Source organism: Amphiura filiformis, chromosome 16 (genome assembly GCF_039555335.1).
Source record: "Amphiura filiformis chromosome 16, Afil_fr2py, whole genome shotgun sequence".
Lineage (NCBI taxonomy): Eukaryota > Metazoa > Echinodermata > Ophiuroidea > Amphilepidida > Amphiuridae > Amphiura > Amphiura filiformis.
This window is the reverse complement of record NC_092643.1, coordinates 12,513,365-12,538,098: the sequence shown is the minus strand read 5'-3', so window position 1 is coordinate 12,538,098 and position 24,734 is coordinate 12,513,365. Positions and strand designations below refer to the sequence as shown.

Here is a 24,734-nt window from a genome sequence, read left to right as displayed (position 1 = left end):
TGCCGTAGTGGTCAGCCACCAAGTACTACAGCTCTACTCTAAGTTAGTATTCTTTGGCACTTGATTACTGAGATATAGGGATCTTGACCAGGTGCAGTCAGTGGCGGCGCCAGGAATTTTTTTTCGGGGGGTGGGGGGGCAAAGTGAATTCATGGCGGAGTCGGTACTCTTTGGTTTTAACTCAATGTTTTTTTTCTACATCTGAAATTACTAGGTGCTATTGGGGAACTAAAAGAGAAAAACATAGTGACTGAACTGACTTGTTATTATGAACACACATATATGATATGTTTATTTATTTAGAACCAAATAGCACGCAATGCAAAATTATATGTTGTAAATTTGTACGTATAAATTTGTTATGTATATAATGTATTTTATGAAATATGTATAAGATAAAATAATACTTGATTAAGTATAATGTTACTTACAATTTATTGCTTTTGAAGTTGGAAAGATGATGTAAGTAATTTCCAATCACTCGTTATGCCCAGAAAGAATTATAAAGCAGTCAACAAGTGTATTTTACCTAACCCAGAGGTGCTATGTGGACAGCCAATGTTTTCCAAATGTGTGGTTAAAATGCCACCTACATTTACTGTGTCATTTGCTTACCTCATATGTGATTATAGAATTTGCAAATACAATCTGAATTGAAAGCCAGTATTAATGTTGTGTATTTTACTGTTAGGTCTAAAAAAAGGTTTGTTTGCTCTTTCAAGGCTAAAGACGAGAGGTATATGCACTTCCATGTTTTAAATTGAAACTGCTCACCCGATATGGAGGATATAATTATGTCATAAATGAAAGCTAAGAGTTATAGAGTAGGCTAGTGGTGTCACTTATTTGGTTTACTTGAAGGTAAAAATCATTTAAATTTATTTAACAAAATAAATTTGTACCCAAAAAACAATGGCAGAGATTCTGGATTTCGCTCGGTCGGGAGAGGGCAAATAAACCTTTTTTTGGCCTTATTTGATACATTATCAATTACTTACAGTATTATACACTCATCAGCTGTTACACACACAAATACTTCCTTTCAATTAATACAAATGCTATTGTTAGACACAAAAGCTAGCATTCTCAAAATGGTATAAACTAAATGTCATGTACTAAAATGGGAGCTAGTTTAATTTCACAGGACTTTTATTGACTTTGACTTCTGGTGACTGGTCAATTTTATTCCACAACATTAATTGCAAACACTGAACAACAAGAAATGTTCGCAAGATTTTATTTCCACTCGTAGGAGTGAATTTACAAACTTTGGGAAATTATCTTTTAAAGTTTCTAAAACCACTGATTACACACTTCACATGCATGATGGGTGTGGTCAGTTAACAATAGTTGCAATTTTCTTGTGGGGTTTGTTTAAAATGTGTCAAAATGCAATAAATGTGTTTTACTACTTTGTATGATATTGTACTCATTATGATGAGCACTATATGTGACACAATCTGCTCCGTATCGGCCAACGGAGGTATTTTTGAAAATTGTGTTACTATAATCATCTTACATGTATTTTCGTATGTATTTTATTGTTTTTTACTCCATGTTTTTGCCTTTAATTTATCTCAATTTTAAATTTGCTGCCTTTGGCCCCCATGGACCAAATTGTGTCACATATACCTAAATGTATTGTTTACTAACAAACACTAAATAATTTGAAATGTTGAACACAATGTACATAAAATGCTATTATGAATATGCATGTCAAATATATAGGATTGTAATATGAAGCAATGTTAAATCATTGTCAAGTGAATGTTAATGATTATGAAGTAAGCCTTTCATATTATTGGTAAATTGTGCTTTACAAATCCACTTGATTACTCATGTTTTAGACGTTTCATCTTCCTACGGAAGACTTCATCAGTAATGTGATGAACCAGCAACACTCCTACTCTCATCTCCAATGTGGATCAGAAAAGGGGGGGGGCAGCGTTATCAACCGCAATGAAGGGACATATTCACTCAATCATGTATATGACCAGCTATTACAAAGAACTACACCCTCTGGAGGTGAGAGTAGGAGTGCTGCTGGTTCATCACATTACTGATGAAGTCTTCCATAGGAAGATGAAACGTCTAAAAACATGAGTAATCAAGTGGATTTGTAAAGCACAATTTACCAATAATTGATATCTAACACAGTGTTCGATTTACCACCTGCTTACCTGCACCAGTGCATGTAACATTCCCTCTGTGCATGCAGCTTTTCACTACCTGCCTGCACACGTGCATGTACGATTTTAGCGCTAGCGATATGACAAGGCCAATATACAAAAGTAAACAAGCAGTCAGTCCGATTGGGAAAAACCCAATCTATTTTTAGCGCAACATCTTCTGACTTCATTAGAAGGGCTGGCACAAATCGCACAATTGACAATTCCCGATACCCCTATCACGTGAGAACTGCCATCAGTCACTTTTTTTCATTGACTTCCCTAGTCTTCTACACAGCCAGTTTGCATCGGTCTGATACTCGTCCATCCTAACGAACATTCGCGATAGCCACATACAGTCTGGTCCGAGACTATGACTTCCCTTAGAGGGGCTAGCGTAATGTAACATCATATGCCACCAATTCCCGATACCCTCGCACATGTAGAAGAGTGTCATTTTCATTTCATTGGAAAAAAAAGGACCGGAATTTAAACCGTGGGAAATATTTGTTTACGTACGGAAAATAATCATAATAATGTCCAGCAAAAAAGGAAATAGCTCAAAAAACACTTGTATCATTCTGGAAATCGTGCACCTCGTCGGCAACTAGTTCTAGTTTGCTTTAATTTTGGTGCATGCACACTTTTTGCTGTGCATGTAGAAATTTGGGGCTACATGCACCAGTGCAGGTAGGAAAAAAATTGTAAATCGGACACTGATCTAACAATCCTGATGAACTTATTCAAGAAGCCTTTCATAGTTGAAATTGTTGTAGAAATTGAACTAAATTGTACTAAAAGAGTAACCAACATGTAAACCAATTTAAGAAGTGGGTGAAAGTAAGACCCAAGGATTTGGCTTTCAACAGCTGTATGTTAGTTACTCTCCAACTACTGTGTTTTGTATGTTAATAACTTGCCGATACAGAAATGGATGTATTATTATTATCTTTGATAATTTAATGTGTCATTTCAAGACTCCATAATGTAGACTTGTACTAGAGTGAGATGTGGTAAAATGAAATATAGAATGCAAGACATGAAGGCAGTAGGATATCTTATGTGGACTACCAGAGATATTGAGACTTGTGTAATGATGAGTTACCACATGACACTGCCTGAGAAAATTAGTGTTCTAAAGAATTTGAATTTAGTAATCAAAACTGATTAACATTTTAATTGCTGATTTCAGCAACAAAGAAATTAATGGGAGTGAACAAATCCTAGAGTGCTTAAAGGCCCTTTCAGTGATTTCACAGGAACATTAAAAAAATGGAAATTTGTCAGAGTTGCTTAGAAATAAAGAATAAGTCTACAGAATTTCATTAAACCACTTTTCCCTGAATACATCGACAAATTAGTCAAAAACAGAAGTTTTAGAAAGGTTTTCTACTTCAACTCAGATCGACTCGAGAAAATCGAGATTTTCGTACAGAAGCGCCACCAATCGACTGGAAAAACTTCCTAGTCCAGTGTTCTAACACGGGGGAAGTAGAGTCTAAATTGATTTAAAACAGACGCTTTTAAGCTACAATTTTGTAGTAGAAAACAAAATAAGCAATTAAAGGTCACCGAGGCAAACTAACGGTCAATTCAAATATGAAAAACAGTTAAAATTGTGTATTTTGTTTAAAATAGTAGCTACTGATGTAATAAGTAGTAGAAACAATACGCAAGCGTGTTTAGTGGAGAGTGAGCTTCTTTCGATCTCGAGTCGGACTTTTTGTACTGTCAGTATCAAAAGTCCAGAATCATGCAAATGCTTTATTTTGTCTAAAATACACGGCTTTCGACCGAACCATTAGCAGGCTATGTTAGCACATCTATGCCAATTACAAAGGTACCAAAATCTGAATTTTGATGATTTTTACGATTGTCCGGATGAGCAAATCACTGAATGGGCCTTTAAACAGGAAGCCCCGCTTGCCCAGTTCTCCACAGAAGAACTGACAATACACCTGTTACTTTGATGACAGACAGAACAGAATTAACATTGATACATTTTAACCTTGACTAATTCCCCAAGGAACTTGAACCAAAAGTAGGGTTTCCACTTTAAGATCACTTTTGCTTGCTGTTTACTGAAACTGTGGTTTTGATTGATAAATAGAACCCTCGGTTTGTTCTTTATATGAAAATAATGGCCTGATGTAGTTCTTTGGGGCATTACAAACATTACTGAGATAACATTGAACCTTGTAATGAAATTACATATATTGAGCATTAAGTTATTGATAAATCAATTCATATTAGTCCAAAACAGTTGTAAACAATTTAGTGTATCTTATAGTGTTAAAAATGGTGACCTAAAGAATGGTCCTAATTTGAAATAAAACAGGTATTCTGGGCATATTTTGTATTCAACATTTATAGTATGTGAAACGAATTGCAAGTTTTGGTATCATGTCTATGACCTCAAGTATTGATGACGTAATTGATACATTTAGGAGTCAAGTGATAAATGATAAGGAAGTGATAAAGCTTTTTTTAATATTTATTTGCAGGGAAAAACATATCATTAAATATATCGGTGTATACGACAAACAATCCAGTATTTTTAATGGACAATATTCTTCAGATTTTGTTATAAAATCACAAGAATGAAAATGATCAGGAAAACCAATGTATCATATAATTATTTAAATTTATAATCTCAACACAAAATTAAGACATACCTCAAATTTTCGGTCACAGCTTTGACTGGCGAGTCATGTTCAGGATCAGTGACCATTTGGACACTTGACCCCCAAAACGTGATTGTCCACTCTTGGTAAAAATCACCACCCATTGCAGTTGAGGGATGGTTGGTTGACTCTGATGTGAATCGACTCAACACCCCTTTCAAAGTATCTAGCATCCTGGTCAAGGATTTTGACTTTGTCCAAATCAACTTGGAGGCCATAGGATTCAGTGTGGATATGCTGGAAGACTTCTGATGAGGTTGTACTTGGACGATGGTGTTCTAGGAATCTGGTTTTTAATCTTTCAGTTTTGGGGTCAAGTGTCAAAAAGGTCACTCATCCCAACTTGGGTTGCCAGCTCAGTCTCTTGATGAAGGCCAAAGTTGTGTCCAAAAATTTGAGGTATGTTTTAATTTTGTGTTGAGATTGTAAGTTTAAGTAACTAATTATAATATAAAGTCTACCAACACAAATGAACTTTCATGCCAGTATTGTATTATACATGCGTTAATGTGTTGTAAATTTCATATTCATAAGTTGTATTCATATACTTGTGCTTAAAGTCCTTGGCTGAGTGAAGTAAACTGAGACATCGTTTGAATCACTATTCTGAATTAATAATAGTATGAAGGGCAAGAATCAAATATGACTAGTGTTCATACATCTGTGATATAACACAGCATGTGATTGGTCAAGGATTGGGAATGACTAGGATCATTGTGTTCATACATGATCTTTGATATAATAACCCGGCATGCGATTGTTTAGGGATCGGGGTATGATCATTGTGTTCACATATAAACAGATTGGTGATTGATTAAGGATCAGGATTAAATGTTGATCATGTGAACAACTCTTACTTTTAAGTTGTGTGTGACCCAAACATCAAGAGCAGCTGCTACTAATCACCAATTGCTGCCTTATCACGAGGGTTTGTCAAACTACAAAATTTGATTCCAGTGTTAAGACAACATATTATATTAGTACATACACATGTGTGGCAACCCTAGTCAAATATGTATGGAATTATGATGTAAAAAGCTATGGAATGGGCTATTCCATAAATTAATGGCACCCCCACCCCCTTAAAAAAGATGTAAGTTTGTACCATACATTTTTGGGAATTCCCAGACCAAAATTTTATCCAAAAAAAAATGGGAATTCCCATTTTGACACTGAAATGATTAAAAAATTAGGAATTCCCAGTGTCCCTAAAGAAGACAGGCAAATTTTTGAGAATTCCCAAGCCTAAAATAAAAAGGTCTTTTTCTTGGAAATTCCCATGGCTTCTTTAGAGTTGTGAAAATAATGACAATTTTTGGGGATCCCATGCCTTCTTTAGGGGAAGGGGTGCTTTTAATTTCTGGAATAACCCAATGCAATGTTAAGAATGGTGACTTCAATAAAGATGCAATTGTTTATAAATGATAATAACCATGATACTGTTGTATTTCTTTTGTTGTACCTCTGGTATTATTCAAATGGCATATCTTACTAAGTAATGCAAGGAGTGATACAGGTTTTTCTTTTTTTGTGAAGTAACTTCTGTCGCTTATCAGAAGAGTGATTACCATTGAGTGGAAGGCAACTTTGTCGCTATCCACAACTGAATGTTAGTAGTGATAGTGAAAGGGCTACCAGTGTTTAAAATCACTAGGGAATTTTAAATCACATGCTGTGACTGATGATATGGCTTTTAAACAGTTGACAATAGGCCATTTAAAATTCTCCATTCCAGCTCTTTGCCAATCAAGGTAAATTTTGCTGGCTGCTTTGTTCAAAACTAAAATGTCAAAATCAAGTTGAATACATAATTTCTTCCTCCATTCTTACGTCAGAAAATTTATTTCTTTTCTATTACTACCTCAAGAAATAAAACAATGAAATAGACAACGACACAAAAAATCTCATTGGTGAACAATTGGAACGGCGTTGAAGCGGGCAAACCGTGCCGTACGCAAACGAAAAGAAATTTCACTGCACTTTTATGGGAATTTTTGCCTGGAATTCCAAAATCTTCCACACCAATACAATGTAAATTGTAGTACCTGTAACAGCCACAAGTTTGTATTTATTTATAACATTTAAAAAGCTAGGGAGAAGTGTTGAATTCAGTTAGGGAAGGACCTTATATGATAGTCCAAAATGTGACACGATCAAGGGAAATGAGTCGCATGTCGCTAATATTGATTTTGAGATATTGGCAAAGAAAGTGTTGAAATTCTTTTGTTTTATATTGTTTTTGGCGATTGATAAATTGACGTAACTTCACTAAGAAAGGACATATTAAAATGGGGTTTTCAGTTTCTGAAAGCTCTAAATGTTCTCTTTAGAAACATATAAAACTCATTTTCAACCAGGGTCGACATGTGACTCATTCCCCTTGATCATGTCACAAATATGCAAATAAAATTACAGTTAGGGTCTTGGGTTGGGGTATTAATTGCTTCTTGTGTAGGGCTATCGTATGATGCCAAAACCTGTAAGTTGGGCATGGTTTTCAAAAGGGATAGCCGGGCTATCATAGCCCAATATAATGAGGCTTGCCAAATGGGCCTTTTCAAATTGATTCATTCCGTATAAACCTCAAGCACGAAATAATTTCCAGAATGCACACATATAAATTGGTACCTTTTCAGCATCACATGCAGTGTGGAGTTCCAATATGTAACATGAATGACACAATCACGCATGGGTATGTCTTGTGTAAGAGATTGATGTTTACGTTGCCAATTGTCAAATCTACTAGTAATATGCCGAAAAATGATGACTATTCTTTCCATTGCTATCATATTGTAAAGTGCCAAATAGTGGAGTAAGTTCAATATGCCAGGAAAACAATTTACCTGTGACTCTCCCCTCCCCCATGTAAACATTGGCTGAATAAGCTGTATTTTCACTCAAAGGGTACCATGCTTTAATATGACATTTCTTAGTCTGCCATTTTGACCCCATAACTAACTGAATAAATACCGTTCACTGCACCTGATTTTCCTATCTTGATTTGAAATGGTCTATGGGAAATTATAAAAGAGTATTGAACACAATTCAAGGTGAGCAAGATACACATTAAGAAATGATATTAATATTAAATAAGTTTATTTTTCATATCTAATAAAATTTACAATCAAGGTGATTGTTATCAAGGTGATCATTAGAATTACATTTTGCTATGTACATAAACAAAGCAGATGTTGAATTCACAACTATAATAAATACTTGCTGCTTCTGAAAAAAGCAAACACATCTAAATGCAGAAGCAAAATGTCTGCTGTGATTGATCCAAAGAAAAACACTGCAAAATTTTGTAATATAACTAGCCCTATCACCAGACAGGGTCTAATTCTGCATAAAACCGGGCAACGTTATTTCTATAGATCTGCTGCGCATTCAAATTGCATTGTATTGCATCGTAATTTCATTTGTGTTTATGCTAATTATGTTTACACAACATGAACTCACATGTTTTCAAGCAAATTCGCTGATAATAGGTGATCAAAAGCGATCGGAATGTTACAAAAGTACAGATCGCATTCAGCTTACTTCATATGAGATGATCTTTGGAAAAATACGGCATAATTTGTCTTGGTGTTTGCGGAATGCCATGCAGTAAAATATTAATATGTTGCGGCAATTCATGATTGACAACTAACAATCAGCGTGTCCTTCGTATCCTCCACTGTCAATTTCTTATCCACTCACTAATCCTCACAAAAGCTTTGTGTTGATTACGTAATGTGTGGAGGCAAATTGCAATAAGTACAATGATTATAATGAGTAGGGCGGGCTCGAGGCGGGTTTCTTCTTCATCTTACGTAACAGTATTGTTCTCCAAAAAACCCGGAAGCTTGTCGTTTGGAGCTCTAGCTGAAATACAGCAAGATAATGTAAGATAGTAAATGTAAACCTGTATTTTAGCTAGAGTATCTCGAGCTACCTATCACTAAACCAGTGATGTTACCAGTCATTTCTACCAGCAGATGGTTGTGGATCTTCAGCGTTCAATTTACCTGGTGTAGCAGAACAAAAGGCTCCCTATTTTAGACAACCTGCTACACAAATTTGTATAGTAATTTTTTACAATGTAAACGTGGTTTAACATGCTGATATCATAAGATCATCACCTAAATGTTTTCGGCAAAATTTGCTTTCCAAATTTTTCAAAGTAAATTGAACCCTGTCACCATCTTACAAATTTGCTTAACTTTTCAAGCCTCACACAAACTTTAAATTGTCTTCAACTTGGTAGTTAGGGGTCAAATATAGAAAAATGAATTTCAACATGATTACACAAATGTATTGCACATTTACACATCTTGTCCAGTAGTAAATTCTATAAGTATGCTATGCTTCAGGGAACAGCATTGGGCTATTCCATTTGAAATCCACACCCCCCCTGTGGAAGATTTACAATGCTACCTAAATTCCAGTTGGGCCAAATGTACAATCCGGTTGGAAATAGTCCCACGTTTCATTGTAATTCCAGCTGAATCATGTAGAAGATTTACAAATTTAACGCAATTCCAGCTGGATACCCTGTGGAAGATTTGCATTTTGACCTCAATTCCAGTTGGAAATATTTACATGTTTTGTGTGGAATTCTAGCAAAAAACTTCATTCCAGTCAGATACCCTGTGGAAGATTTTCATGTCGACTTCAATTCCAGTTGGAAACATTATCGGTGGAAAATTTAACTTTCAGTCGGATACCCTGTGGAAGATTTGCACTTCTACATCAATTCCAGTTGGAAACATTTACATTTTGTTAGAATTCCAGCAGAGAAGGTCTAAAACAGGGTAGAAATTCGCCGGGGGTCACTCCCATTGTGGCCTGTACACCAATTCACGATAATCAACTTTTGAAAAGCACCCTAAACAAGGATTTAACCCTTGGCTAAAACAATATCCTAAACAGGTGTTTTTACACCCTAAACAGGGATTTTATTCCTTGCATCAAATTTCATACCTCAAATTTAATTTCAGCGTATTGCAATTTTGCTACCCTTGTTTTTCAATATTTCATGTTTTTGACACCCTAAACACGTTACGCGCGTATCATGCTTACCCACGAAAAACTACCCTTTTTACACATTTTCATTATCGCGGATGGTGTACAGGCCACAATGGGAGTGACACCCCCCCCGGGGGAGATTCCCTGTGGAAGATTTGCTTGTTTTCTGAGTATGGTGGAAATTTAGAAATAATAAAAACTGTAGACGCAAAAACACGTTTGCTTAAAATATTATCATGCTGAAATTTTCAACAATAACCGACACATTTTGAGTTGGACCATCATGTGGAAATCCCCCCCCCAACCCATTGGCTCATAATTATTGCACAGCCCCTAATGAGAATGTTTGCCTGAATTTTATTTTGTTGTCCAAATTTACGAATTTTTTATTGTTGTAAAAAAGGATTTTTTTATAGATAGAATTCTTGACAGTTTCTTCAGATTTTTATTTTGCTATACATTCATTCATTCAAATACCAGATAGACTTTATAGCCAACTTTAATAGACCTCAAGTGACAAGAAATCTATTTTGTCTGCATTGTGAAGTTTTTGTTTTAAGAACAGATAATTGCAAAAATATAATGCCACATAAATTAAACCATTAACATTCTAAAACCTATTTTTAGGATGGGTGTCCTTGGCCCAGTGGAATAGTTTTGTAAAACCACTACAAGTTTGTGCACAGAAGCTGTGGACCACAGTGGACAGATGGAGCATAATTTGATTATGATCTTTTAGTCTGGGCTTTTCTCAGGATAGGCCTTGCTTCATGTTTTTTTCTACCTGGTTACAGATTTTCACATAACAAATTCAAGTTTTATATTGACATGTGAATTAACCCTTTTACTGAAGTTCAAGTATAACTTGAGTCTTCTTTTTTTACTGAAGTATAATGCGTCTTCTAACCTCAAAACTGATTACCACTTCACTTTTTGTATTGATATTTTCATACAGATAACAATATAATTTAATTAATATAATTGCCCTGGTTGCATATTTCTATTCTCGGCTTTCTAGAGTTCAAAATCGTAAACATTTTCAAACAAAATTGCCTGCATTTTTATACCCAAGGCATTTTAATTTTAAGGTGTCATTTTGGTGTCTAAAGGTGAAATTCCAAGCAGGTTGGACAACATACTTTGATGGACAAATTAAATTTGGCTACAATATAATTTTGAATTGATTTCTTGGCTGATTCCTATATGTATCGTGCCAATGTCTCAGATTCAAATGTCAAAGAACTTGCCCATATGAAAAAAAACACTTAAAAATTCCACACTACATGCTCATTTTCTGATATCAGAAAGATGAGAATTAAAAAACTCATTCTTAATTAATTATTTCAAGATATTGGAGATATTGAAATGAGGGGATTTTTTCCAGCTTTCATCGTTATCAAAGCAGATGGACATGAAACTTTTATACCAATTACCTTTTCCGAAAAGTCATCATGATTGATATATGAGATGGGCAAATGGTCTTTTGTACTGAGTACCCCCTAGCTGTTTATACAGGCTATTTGAACCATCAACCATGCCCCGTGATATTTCATTATAGTCTATTAGAGCATGACAGTATCCTGCTATGACTATCACCCTCCACTTTGTCATATCATAGGAACTAATATTTTTCCCCTGGTCTGTTTTGAAGGGGAAAAACCTTGGGTCCTTCTTGATTTTGAGTTTACCGTTTCCTGCCCGCATCCAAAATGATTGAGAATTGCAAAATATTAGGCCGAATTATTTGATTTTTATTTGATATTTTGATCACATTTAATAGCTATGATGCTGAACAAACAAATAACATCTCTGCATTTGTGTGAAATCAACCATAATTGCAATATAATTAAACCCGCAGTGCCAAAATGTACCGTTGATATTGCATATGTGAGTGACCACTCATTTCAAAAGAAAGAAAATGATATATTAATTAAGAATAAACTTTTTGCAGTTCACATTGTTAATTTATTCATTCAAGGTTTACTTTGATTCTCATTTAAAATGTATACTAACAGTTATAAATATGCTCTTGTAATGTTTTCCGTTTGATTCGTTAGTTTACTCTTTATTCATTTGCTTATTTTTATGACAAATGTCTTGTTCAGAAAATGATTCTTCAAAAAATTGTTCTGTTCTGTAACTTCTGTTATCATGCTCCCACTTAATAAAACCCAACAACAATAAATAATTATTTTGCCCTATAGGTAATTTTATCAATGTTTAGTCATATCAAGCATTTATAAAATGTCTAAAATTTACATTTTAATATTTAATTACATTCTCTGTTAAATTTCTTGTTTTGACTAATATAAATTTGTTAGTTTACTTTATTTGTACACCAAGCACATGAAGTATAATTAATTCATCATTTAACAAACAAAATATGGCCATACATACTGTCTTAGTTGAAAAATTTGTCATGCATGCACAAATGACAAATTTTAATTTATCGTGAAAAAGTTCCTTATTTGACAAATTCAGAAAATTTCAGAAAATTAATTTTTATTGCAAACATTTTGATTTTAATAAGATTGTCACTGAAGTTTGTTAGGCTTATGTGTGCAATACCTTGTCATTTTATTGTCTTCTGGCATTCTACATTTGCCTATGAACGCATAGTAGATGTGTCAATCAATCGATCTGGTCGTTCATTTTAATGCATTCATTAATTTCAATCATTTGTATTATATTTGTTTTAATATATCAAGCCTGTAAATATTGTCAACTGAGGGAGTATGGGCAATTCACTTGCATGACTTATTTCTGCCCAATGTTTGTTGACTTTTTCATCAAAAGAAATATTTTCAATGCTAAAAAATATTTATAAAATTGTAAAAAAATTTAAAATAATTTGTAATGCAAGAAAATGAAGTTTTATTGCAAACATTTTGATTTTAATAAGTTTGTCACTGAAGTTTGTTAGGCTTATGTGTGCAATACCATGTCATTTAAATTTTTTTTTATTGTAATGTCAATCAATCGAATTGATCATTCATTTTAATGCATACATCAATTTCACTAATTTGTATTGTATTTTGTTTTTTGTCATAAGCCTGTAAATATTGTCAACTGAGAAAATATGGGCAATTCACTTGCTTGACTTATTTCTGCACAATGTTTAATGACTTTTTCATCGAAAGTAATATGTTCAATGACAAAAAATTTTTTTTTTTTAAAAACCTACTTATTTTAAAAGTTGTATTTCTAAACATTTCAATGTGATATTCTTTTAAACTTAAAATGAATGTCAATAGCCTTTTCAATTAATTAGTTATCGCCAAGTGGATATTTGATGAATATCAATGCCATACAGTCATACCGTCATAAGGAAATATTTTGAGTTTCTGTGGCTGCAATATTTTTGGAATTGGAATATCTTTTCACAATATCAATGACAAGTGCAGAATTAACTAAATTAATCAAATATTTAATTAAAATAAAGGCATTATGAAGATTGTTAAAATAAAATGAATGCCTTTGATTTTCAAATTGTTTTGCAGGTTGTAACAAATATGTCACATTTTGTTTTGTAGCCAGCCATATTTCTGAAAGGAGAATTTGTATCAATTATTCACTCTCTTTCTCACATTCATTGGCATGTTTAATGAGAAAAGATTGTAAATAAAAATATATAAATTGGGACTCATTTCCACAAAACCCTGGACATGTTGACAACCCTTCTGTTGAAATAAAAAGATATGTTGCGCTTTATCATGTTCCCTCCTGTATTCTACGGGGATCCCTTAAGATTAGTTTACTATTTGGGTACATGATGCTGTTTTCTATTGTCTTTGTACGAGGGACAATGCAGTCAATATATTCCCGCAACTATTATTTATCTCCCCTCAAGCATGACTTTGATGACTATTTCTTATGATAAATACAGGTTTGTACAAAAATTGTACTTTTGAATTACGTAATTTCATTTGTATCAAGTCATTGCTATAATGTACACTGACAACTGTCAACGTTGGTGGGACATTTGAATTGCAGTTACAGAACATGAGAGAAGGATAAGTAAGTACCAAAGCAGTTTGCAAGCCCTGTTTTGGTATGAGGTAATCTGAGTATATTCACTTGATAATTGTGAAAGAAGAATTGAACACAGAGACGAGGAAAGGTGCAGTCTTTGAAATTCATCAGAAATAGGCCTTAATGACAAACAAAAATGGTGTGAAAATCATGACAGACGAGCACACAAGTTAGACACAAGAATAAAAAATATCTCCAAAATGAAACGAAAACAATTATGATTATTGGTATGAAAGATCATAGTCAGGACAATAGAAATTGTTGCAGTAAAAGAAATAAATATGCGCATGTGTGGGTGGTAGGCACAATTAAAAGTACCAAAAATGTATGAAAAAAGGAAAATTTAGGCAAAAAAGCGCTATAAATATGACTAAATACAATGCTGCTGGACGTTGTGAGTTAATTGCTATACTGAGTCTCAGAATGCTGAAATTAAACACACCTTTTGAAATTCACATTTCTTTTTCAATTCAGAGCCTCTCTATGGTGTGCTGCTTTGATTACATAAACATGACATTTTGAAAACAAAGGGTTTAAAAAGGAAGAAATGTTTGCGAATTCCACACGGGGACCTCCCATTTTACCTTATCGAACCAGGTACCATTTTAATCTTGCTATTTCTTATTATGTAAAGAACAATGCGTGATAACACCTACTCAATATTGGAGATATTCAACATGATCCCCTATCTCTAATAAAAATAGTATAGGTCTAAATAGAGTATAGCATCAACCCTATGTTATCGGTCTACCAAATTGCAAAACCGCACCAGATTCCATACTTTTATTCTCGAGATATTTAGAATTATGTAACAATACCTCAATTTGACTCATTATTTTCTCCACTATTTTTCACCACTATGATATATCAGGCAGTGTCCATATGCTATTGTGTTTATGCTAATGTCATTACGTAATCAAGGATTCGACTTGGCTAATACACATTTGCTTTGAAAGACAAAGGTACAAAAACTACAAACTAGTCATCAAAGTCATGCTTAGCAGAGATAAATAATAGTTGCAGGAATATATTGACCATCCCTCGTATGTTGTTATTTGTGATGGCAGAGAAATTTGAGTAAATAAATAAATACATGTATACATGTAGGCATATGGTCGAATCCAACCAAAAAGTGTCCACGGGCCAAAAATAAAAGTCCGAAATAAAAATGTCTCCACAATTTTTTTTTGCCCATTGATTGATGACATATTGGCCTTATAGGAACCAAAAGTGCCATTACTAATCTTGAAAAATAAATCCAGGGCGTGTGATAGTAAATGTGATATCAAAACCCAATGTTACCTACGAATACCACTAGGATGCTTTCACTATCGCAATACTAATCAACCTAAAACAAATGGAATATTCCCATTAACGCTTTTTTCGTGTAATGTAGACCACAGGGTGTCAGGAAAATGCTAGCTCAACCAGAAAATATTTGTTTTTATTTTTATAACGCGATCAATATGATCTTAGTCAATTTATGCTAGTTTATTTTTGAAAATGAAGTTTAGGTCAGTTTCTGTATTTTATTTATCAAATGAGTATGAATCAATTTATACATTGTATAAGAACGAGTAGGATATATGTTTTCAAGAATATTAGGAATTATACGCATACACCTAACGCTTTATACAATGAAAAGGTGAAGAAACCCGGGTATTCGTAGGTAACATGAGTGATTTAACAATATCTATATTGAGTTTAGAGGTTTAAATTTTGTTATTATGGTAATGAATTAATAAAATTGTAGTTTTAGATCTCTTTCAGATGGTACGTCCAAATGAATAAATGCTATTACCTTTTTGATGCAATTACCTTTTTTAGCAAGATTTTGACCACTTCATTTTGATATACAAGTAGTTAATCAGCAATTTCACATAATAAATAATTGTTGAATGAATCCATATATGGGTAATAATAGTGTACTGGGGTACCGCTTAAAGTTTTTGACAATTGATTTCCATTGGTAGGGACACTTCATTACACATGTCATGTATTATGCTGTATTCGTAAGTAACATTTCAGTATTTTGTAGGTAAGAATTAGACTTTTGGTGGATATCGCAATCAAAACTTCATTTTTGTCTCGCCTGATAAGGCAGGAGACTATATAATCACTTTTCCGTGCAGATGTGGGTGTGTGTGTGTGTATGTGACAAATTTGGTTAAAGTTTTGGTTAAAGTTTGCTTTCCGCCTATTTTCTCGGAGACTATGAGTCGCACGTTCCTCAAACTTGGTGGGTGGGTGCATTTGTATTGGTTAGTGGGTCAAGGTCACTGAGGTCAACCAGAGGTCATCTGAGGTCAAATTAGTAAAAACTGTCGTATGGGCATGAAACTTGGTGGGTACAGTCAACATTTAAAGCCAAATTTTTGGAAGGTCATTTCGAGGTCACCAGGGGTCATCTGAGGTCAACTTAGTAAAATAAGTTGTATGGGCATGAAACTTGGTGGGTACAGTCAACATTTAAAGCCAAATTTTTGGAAGGTCATTTCGAGGTCACCAGGGGTCATCTGAGGTCAAATTAGTAAAAAGTGTTGGATGGGCATGAAAATTGGTGGGTACAGTCAACATTTAAAGCCACATTTTGGAAGGTCATTTCAAGGTCACCAGGGGTCATCTGAGGTCAAATTAGTAAAACTGTCGTATGGGCATGAAACTTGGTGGGTACAGTCAACATTTAAAGCCAAATTTTGGAAGGTCATTTCGAGGTCACCAGGGGTCATCTGAGGTCAAATTAGTAAAAAGTGTTGGATGGGCATGAAAATTGGTGGGTACAGTCAACATTTAAAGCCACATTTTTGGAAGGTCATTTCAAGGTCACCAGGGGTCATCTGAGGTCAAATTAGTAAAAACTGTTGGATGGGCATGAAACTTGGTGGGTACAGTCAACTTTTAAAGCCAAATTTTTGGAAGGTCATTTCGAGGTCACCAGGGGTCATTTGGGGTCAAAGTAGTAAAAACAATCGTATGGGCATGAAACTTGGTGGGTACAGTCAACATTTTAAGCCACATTTTTGGAAGGTCATTTTGAGGTCACCAGGGGTCATTTGAGGTCAAATTAGTAAAAACAGTTGTATGGGCATGAAACTTGGTGGGTACAGTCAACATTTTAAGCCTAATTTTTGGAAGGTCATTTCCAGGTCACCAGGGGTCATCTGAGGTCAAATTAGTAAAAACTGTTGCATGGGCATGACACTTGGTGGGTACAGTCACCATCAGCCAGATAATCGTGCCCAGCCGATAACCGCCAAATTAATTTACCTCTACCAAAAGTAATTGAAAAAGCAGGTGGTCGCAAAAGCAGGCGAGACTCGTGGTTCGAGAACCGCCTTGTAAAGCACTTTGAATGTATTATTTTTTTATGTGCGTTTATTGATACTTTAGACCCTATCATGTATTAATAATGTCGGTTCACAGCGATTGAAAGAGGATTGAAGTAAGAAACAAAGGCACTAAAGTGACTTTAATTTGTAATTGCACACAAATCGCTTAAAACCGTTATTGCAGACTTGTGAAGTCCATCTTGGAGTCAGTTACGTCTTGTGGCCTTTCGTTTGAGGGCAACTACAATTAGCTTTATACCAGGGTCCATCACTGTGTTGTCTAGATCATGAGAAAATGAGAACAGTCGTTTTTTCCATGGTATTCGTGAGGTAACCTTAGCGAAAACGTCAAAAGTTACCTTGAATAAATCAATTTGGACACAAATTACTCAGAAACCAGAAGGTCGGTAAACATTTAAAATGAAGCACACATGACAGTTGACAAATCCAAGTATTTATCAACTTCTAATCTTCTTTGAATCTGATTTTTCTTTCAAATGAGCAGACCGTCGTCTATTTCAGTACATATTTTTCAACAATTAAGCCGTATTCACTTTTGCATGGTGGGCATGTATGTGAATTCGCAACTTTCATTGACATATGATTTGATAGCAAACATACAGGCCTTCGTTATGTACCAATATGGGCATTGGCATGAATGGCGGTGTTTCACAATACTGTCATGATGTCAAATTGTATTAAAGTAGGTAACATTCGGTTACGAAATTTACCTCTGAATACTTGCTTTTATTGTTGACATCTCAGAAATATTTAAGCGCAGGCTATTGAAACTTGGTAGAAATAAAGAGTGTATTACCCTGCACCTATTGCTTAACTATTGTTTACTATTCTCTCACTTTGTGGAAATGACACAGCTTTTAACATGTATTCGGAGGTAATGCATATTTTTACCAAACCTATCTTTGTGCCATTTAGAATTTCTGGCAGCTAAACACAATAATAAAGATGTCCGAATGCAATGCATTTCAGTATTGGACATATCAAAGCTTGTATCAATTGCGCATTTATTAGTGATTTCCATTTTCTAGTGCTATGAAAAATTGTATTCGTAGGTAATGTAAAAAAATACCACTCAAAATATTATCACAAAAAATTCCTAATTATGTACAAATATGTGAAAAATTGAACAGGCAATCTTTGAATACACACCTTTCAGGAAATCAATTTAGATTCAATCCAATGACTTCTTTTCATAACTGATTTAGATGTTTTTAAAAATACTTTAAGAAATATTTTGAAAAAATGGGTAAAAATAGCATGTTTCTAAGTTTTTCACAGAAGGGGTCTTATTATATATGGCGTGAAGCGTATGATCAAAGCGAATAAACACAATACAAAAATGAATGAGAATTGATTAATACTTTTAAGTTATGGCCCTGAACATGCCGTGTACACTTTTCGTTGGATTCGACCATATATAAGAAAACCATGCCAATAGCACATTTTTGTGAAAGCAATCTGATAAAGACCAAATTTGAAAAGCAATTCTAGGATAAGTAGTGCAATATATTATTGAAGTTGTTGCATTTTGAAGCCAATGTTCAAGATTATATAAACATTTTGGGGATTGCTATATAATTTTATCATGAACAATTTTCCAACTGTGCCAAAGGTTGGTCAGTTAATTACCTCCCCCCCCTTTTTTTTAGCATTATGTGTAACTTTCAATATTATGATATTGTGGTTTCTCGGAAAAGTTCTTTGAAGAAAAATAAATTATCTCGCTATCTGACGGGGAAATTAGCTCCACACCTCCACCTCAGACTAAAAAAATATTTTAAAAAATTGCTCCACGTCGGGTCAACAAAAACATTTGGTGTCAAGGGTGAAAACAAATTCATTTTCATCATTTATAATATTTTAGCTTCGTACATGTATAATTCCCCAATATTTTGACAAGAGGGTATATGATCTATACAATCCTCCCCATGCATCATGTTGATATCTGTATGCGGCTTTTTGGCCTATTTTTGTATAAACCATATTTCACACAATTTAGCTTCAATATGGCAAATATTAGGTGCTTCGTGCAAATTTGTACCATAAACTTATTCTGTGGGTAGGTTTAGTTTCACACTTAAAAATAATTGTTTTCCAACCCCAGCCCCCCTACCATGTCAAATACAAATCTATGCCACTGACTTGAAGGCCCTGCATTCGAGTCCCACATTCTCCCCCTTTTCACTAAATTTCCACAGCTTTATATTTTTAAATCACATTAAAATGGCAAAAAATATATTTAAAAAACCGGATTGTTTTTGTTTAATATAGTCTCTATTCAATTTCACTATATTTTTTTAATCTGGCAATAAACTAGTGATTGTACATGTATCTGTTGACTTAAATATTTACAATATTATACCAAAAAAATAATTTAGGCCAAAACATTAGAACATTATAATTAGGTGTAGGCCTAAGTTTAACTCTTTAAAACTGTTACTCATATTAAAATGAAGCTTGTTTTCACTATGCAGCAACAATAAGTTTTGTATAACAGTTTAGTCAAGAAATGGCAAATTTCTTGTCTTTACTTAATTATGTCTAGAATTTTCTTCGAAGTTTCATTTAAGACATAGTGAAACAAAAGTCAAGAAATTTACCACTTCTTGACAAAACATGGATTTTGTTTTCATCATTTATAATAGTTTAGCTTCGTTTTTATATAATTCCCATGCATCAAGTTGACATCTATGTAGCTTTTTAGCCTAAAAAGAGCCTTCATGCCAGCCTATTCATTCTATTTTTGCACAAACCATATTTCACACAATTTTATATAGCTTTAATATGGCAAATATTAGGCACGTCACACAAATTTGTACCATAAACTTTTTGTTTAAGGGATCTGGAATGAGCGTTTTGAGCGTTTCTACAGTATTTTTTGTGGGACATGAGAGCACATCAGACATATCGAATTGCATTCTGAATACGAAGAATGTCTTTCTGATATTCACGATATAATACAAATTTTATGACAATTTATTAAAATTACGCGCGTATCGTGTTTAGGGTGTAAAAGCATGAAATTTTAGAAAAAAAGGGTAGCAAAATTGCAATTGCTAATATGCGGAAATGAAATTTGATGCAAGGAATAAAATCCCTGTTTAGGGTGTGAAAAAACAGGTGCGTGTTACCTGTTTATGGTAACATTTTAGGCAAGGGTTAAATCCTTGTTTAGGGTGCTTTTCAAAAGTTGATTATCGTGGATGGTGTACATGCTACAATGGGATTGACCCCCCCAGGTTTTCAGAGCTAAATGCTCAAACAAACAAAACCTGAAAGACAGCGTCAAATTGGTGATAAAATAACTCCAATTGGGCTGAAATTTCTTTTTTTAATGTCACAGTGGATTTGAGCAACAAAAGTAACTGAAAAGTTTCAGGTCTGGGTTTTCAAATTTCACAACTACCCGCGGATACACAGAGTGCGGGGACTGGGAGCATGCAATCTCATTAGATCCAGCATTTGATGGTTTGAAACCATGATTACTAGCAAATAATAAGATCAGGTATAGTGATTTTATACCAATACTAAGGTACTATGAAAAGCTGGAATTCCAAACATGCACTTTTCATATAATGAAAATCTGGAAGACTCAAATTGATGATTTTGGTTGGATTTCCAAAATCTTCCACACCCTTTTCAGAGTCAATCTTCAATTCCAGTTGGAAATTTACATGTTTTGGGGTTGAAATATACATGTTTTTGAATTACCCTGTGGAAGATTTGTACTTTGACCTCAATTCCAGTTGGAATATTGACGACTCAACCTGTTGATTTTGGTACTATTTCAGATGTTTTTGAGTGGGAAATTTAACTTTATTTAACTTTCAGTCGGATACCCTGTGGAAGATTTGCATTTTGACCTCAATTCCAGTTGAAATGTCGACTTCAATTCCAGATCTGGAATGACTCAAACTGTTGATTTTGGTTGGAATTCCAAAATCTTCCACACCCTTGCCGTACTACTTCAGATGAAATCTGACCTCAATTCCAGTTGGAATGTCGACGACTCAAACTGATGATTTTGGTTGGAATTCCAAAATCTTCCACAGGGGGTGTGTGGATTTCAAATGGAATAGCCCATTATGACTACTGCACTGTTCAAGAGGATTCATGGCCTTAAATGATTTGCCACAAGTTTTAAAAGCATATGGGTGTTCAACGTTCAACAAAATATGGCGAGCCCGTACATTGCCTCATACATATGAACAATGAGCTGTTTGGTCATGACATGGTCACTACATCTACAATTTGCACACATATGGATTTTTTAGATCATAACACCAGGCCTGCCAAACCCGCGATTTGGTAGCCCAATTGGGGCTACCCAAATTTCCTGGAATCATGTGTCATTGGGTCCAAGACATATGTACTCTTGCAATATTCAATAGCTGGTGCTGAACCATGAGTTGATAGTAGCAAGCGAGACATCTACCATGATACCTGTTACTACATATCTGGTGTCACCATCTGTAACCTGAAGAAGTAAAAATACAGAAAAGACACAACAAAAATTAAAATCGGAAGTGATGATGTGCAGTAATTGATTTGAAATAAATAACTGGAATGAAAATATTGCTATACCCAAACATTTCCTTACGTTATGTGCTTGCCTTCTTTGACTACTTGTGCCTTGAAAACACTTCATGCCAAACTATCATCTGTATTTGATAAGCTGAAAATGAACGAGTCACGTTACCGGCAAAATGAATTTTGAGATGAGGAAATCTCCCTGTATAAATTGCTCACTTATTTCCAATTTGGATGCAGGTTCACACCATTGCATATTATAAATAGACATTTCTCAATTTGTTGATAAATTTGCTTGTTGCATCACATTTATTATAGACCCTTTCAAACCCAATTCAGAAAACATCAGAAATGAGATCACATGAACTTTGAGCAACCAATCAAGAACGAGCATGTCCGATGTTGCGGTCACCTCAAAATATGTAAACAAACCACTTCAATTTAAAGGCCAGCCCTGCTGTTGCTTGAGAAATGTGTGAAAAATATTTTTGACCCAAAGAGGAAGGTGTAAAACATTCTTTGTGGAGATAGATTGATTTATTTTTAACCTTCAATATGTTCCTTCTACCCTATGAAAGTACCTCTCTCATCCACAATTGAACGCATGATAGTTCATCGTGCTTATGATGCCTGTTACACATTGGAACTTTGCACTGTACATGATGCAGAAGAGGTACTTTCACTGGGCTCACGTTATGCTTCAGGTTTAATCGGAATGAATAATTAAAAGTTGGTTTGAAAAGGTTAACCATTCTGTGGGCAAAAGGGGCAACATGAATGTCCTTACCAGTTGGATGGTGACTTTGCCTTTGTCATCTTCATACTTGATTACATAAGGCTCTCCATCATAATTGTAGCTCACTGAAATAAATGTATGAACAAACTGTTACAATTTCACATAAAGAGGTTATTTGAGCAAACTGATAAAATAATAAAGAACAAACAAACAATTGGATCCATTTGGGATATACTATCTTTTCTAAATTATCATTTAACTTGCATATGTGACCTAGCTGCTACCACGAACTCAGCGTAAAGTCGCCACGACTTTATACTCATTTTGTTGAGTTGGTAGTTCGAGATATTTGGTCTAAGTTGATGTTCTTTGTTTGCCGCCACCTGTACAAGCCAGTAGTATTATCCTTTGTGAAAGGCCCATTGTGCCCCCACTCACAAAGGACATACAGACATACTAACAGGTGAGTGAACACCAACGCAGTAGCCAGGGCGTTTTGAGTGACTAACACCTCACGACTTTACGCTGATTTCGTGGTAGCAGGTCACATATGTGACCAGACCGGGTCCAAGCAGGTTAAAGTCGGCAATAATGAAACGGAGATATAGGCAAAAATGAGGAGAAAAAACAATAATAAACATTAGAAAATGAATATATTAAAGGTTCATAACTTAGTAAACAAGTACTTAAAAGACCTGGGGAGTCAACATCAGTAAGTGTGGGTACTGAGCAAGTTACTAATGGTAGTAACTCCAATTTTCAAAATTTCTAACTTAAGCCTGAATGGATTAGATCGGATCACATATACATTAACACAATATTGAATGATTTCTTTGTTTACTGCATGGTAACTTGCACAACACAAATTCTGAATACATGTAAACAAGAAACAAACTCACATGGTGCATCTTCATCAGGCAGCACTTTTACAGGGTTACTGAAAAAAACAAAGTGAATTATGGATTATATGCAATAATTTGAGTCAATATCAAGACTACTGAAATTGTATTACTGAAACTAATCAAATAGAAATCAACACTTTTTGTTTTAGTTTATACCTGCTAAATATGAGCCTTCACTTTCATAAAATGAACAGTTAAAGATAACAATGAATAATCCTGGCTTCTCTATTTCAACAAGTCATACTCCTTAGAAGCTGTGGTTCAAGCACTCTCACTCTTGACAGTAAGGCAAATCCAAACATGTTCAATCAGCAGAGACTATACAGCACAGCAGTTGCATCATTCGCATTCTGAAATATTTCCCTTCAAAATATCAAAGTGCTTCAATCTTATTATTACTAGCACAATGCTCTAACCAAGCCACATAGGTACGCTGGAGAAGAGCGGAAGATTTAAATCAATAGGTGTTAGGTTCAAATGATGTTCGTCACATTCCTATCGGAAGGCATCAGAACTGCATATTTTTATAAGAAATATATAAAGTCACATAGGTATGAGAATATACTTAGTTCTCTGGGTTGATAGGATGAACAAATTTTAATCTTTACCCAGAACAGCCAGCGCACATAAACGTTGAAAAAAAAACCCAGTGCATCAGGCCAAATGCACTGTTTTTTTGTTTTTTGGGTGTTTTTTTTCAACATCTAAAACAGAAAGTACCATACATACCTGACAGTCCACATTGGTGATTTAAATTCATCTAAAAGTGTCATATCCAAGATACACAAGTTCTGAGGGAAAGAATGTTATACAAATAAAATTAACATTCCTTTCATCTATATTCAGTAAATGCTTCAGAACAGGCAGAGTTGCATCAGTGGCGTGCGAAGCACATTGAAAGTGGGGGGGGGGAGGTTGTTCAGTTCCCCCGAATGGAGTCCGATTTAGGTGTGTAATGTGTGGTTTAGCGTTTCCCCGAATTTCCCTGAATTTCCCCCAAATGACCACGTGCCCCCGGCCCCCCCCCCCCCTTGCGCACACCACTGAGTTGCATTGGGTGACAAGAATCGGGTCACATCAGTCAATGAACAAGGTACTGATATTTCATAACATTATACACATTGTCTGCATATTAGTAGAGCTAAAGTTGAAAGACTCAACGGAAGACTGTGCACTATCAGATTCCTGTTCCTCCTGATCATGACATCATAGGCACACTGCTGCCCAGCTGCTCTGTGCATGGCTACTCTACAAGTACTGATTGGGCAGCAGTGTACCTCTGGATAACACATCTATTGGTAACATGATAGAAATGTGTAAAATAA

At 34.7% G+C, this 24,734-nt stretch overlaps 1 protein-coding gene across 4 annotated transcripts in view; it reads right to left on the bottom strand.

Moving 5' to 3' along the window:
* Positions 1–21,328: 21,328 nt before the first annotated feature.
* LOC140135584 (F-box only protein 15-like) overlaps positions 21,329–24,734 on the bottom strand; it is a 46,390-nt gene continuing 42,984 nt past the window's right edge. For 3 of the 4 annotated variants that reach the window (XM_072157123.1, XM_072157125.1, XM_072157124.1), the window contains exons 13-16: positions 24,139–24,200; positions 23,407–23,444; positions 22,559–22,632; positions 21,329–21,718 (exon numbers count right to left, since the gene is read on the bottom strand). In XM_072157123.1, coding sequence (XP_072013224.1) covers positions 21,626–21,718; positions 22,559–22,632; positions 23,407–23,444; positions 24,139–24,200 — 267 coding nt within the window. In that variant the 3' untranslated portion in view covers positions 21,329–21,625. The remainder of the gene's footprint in view (positions 21,719–22,558; positions 22,633–23,406; positions 23,445–24,138; positions 24,201–24,734) is intronic. The other variant, XR_011856545.1, reaches the window with a different exon arrangement.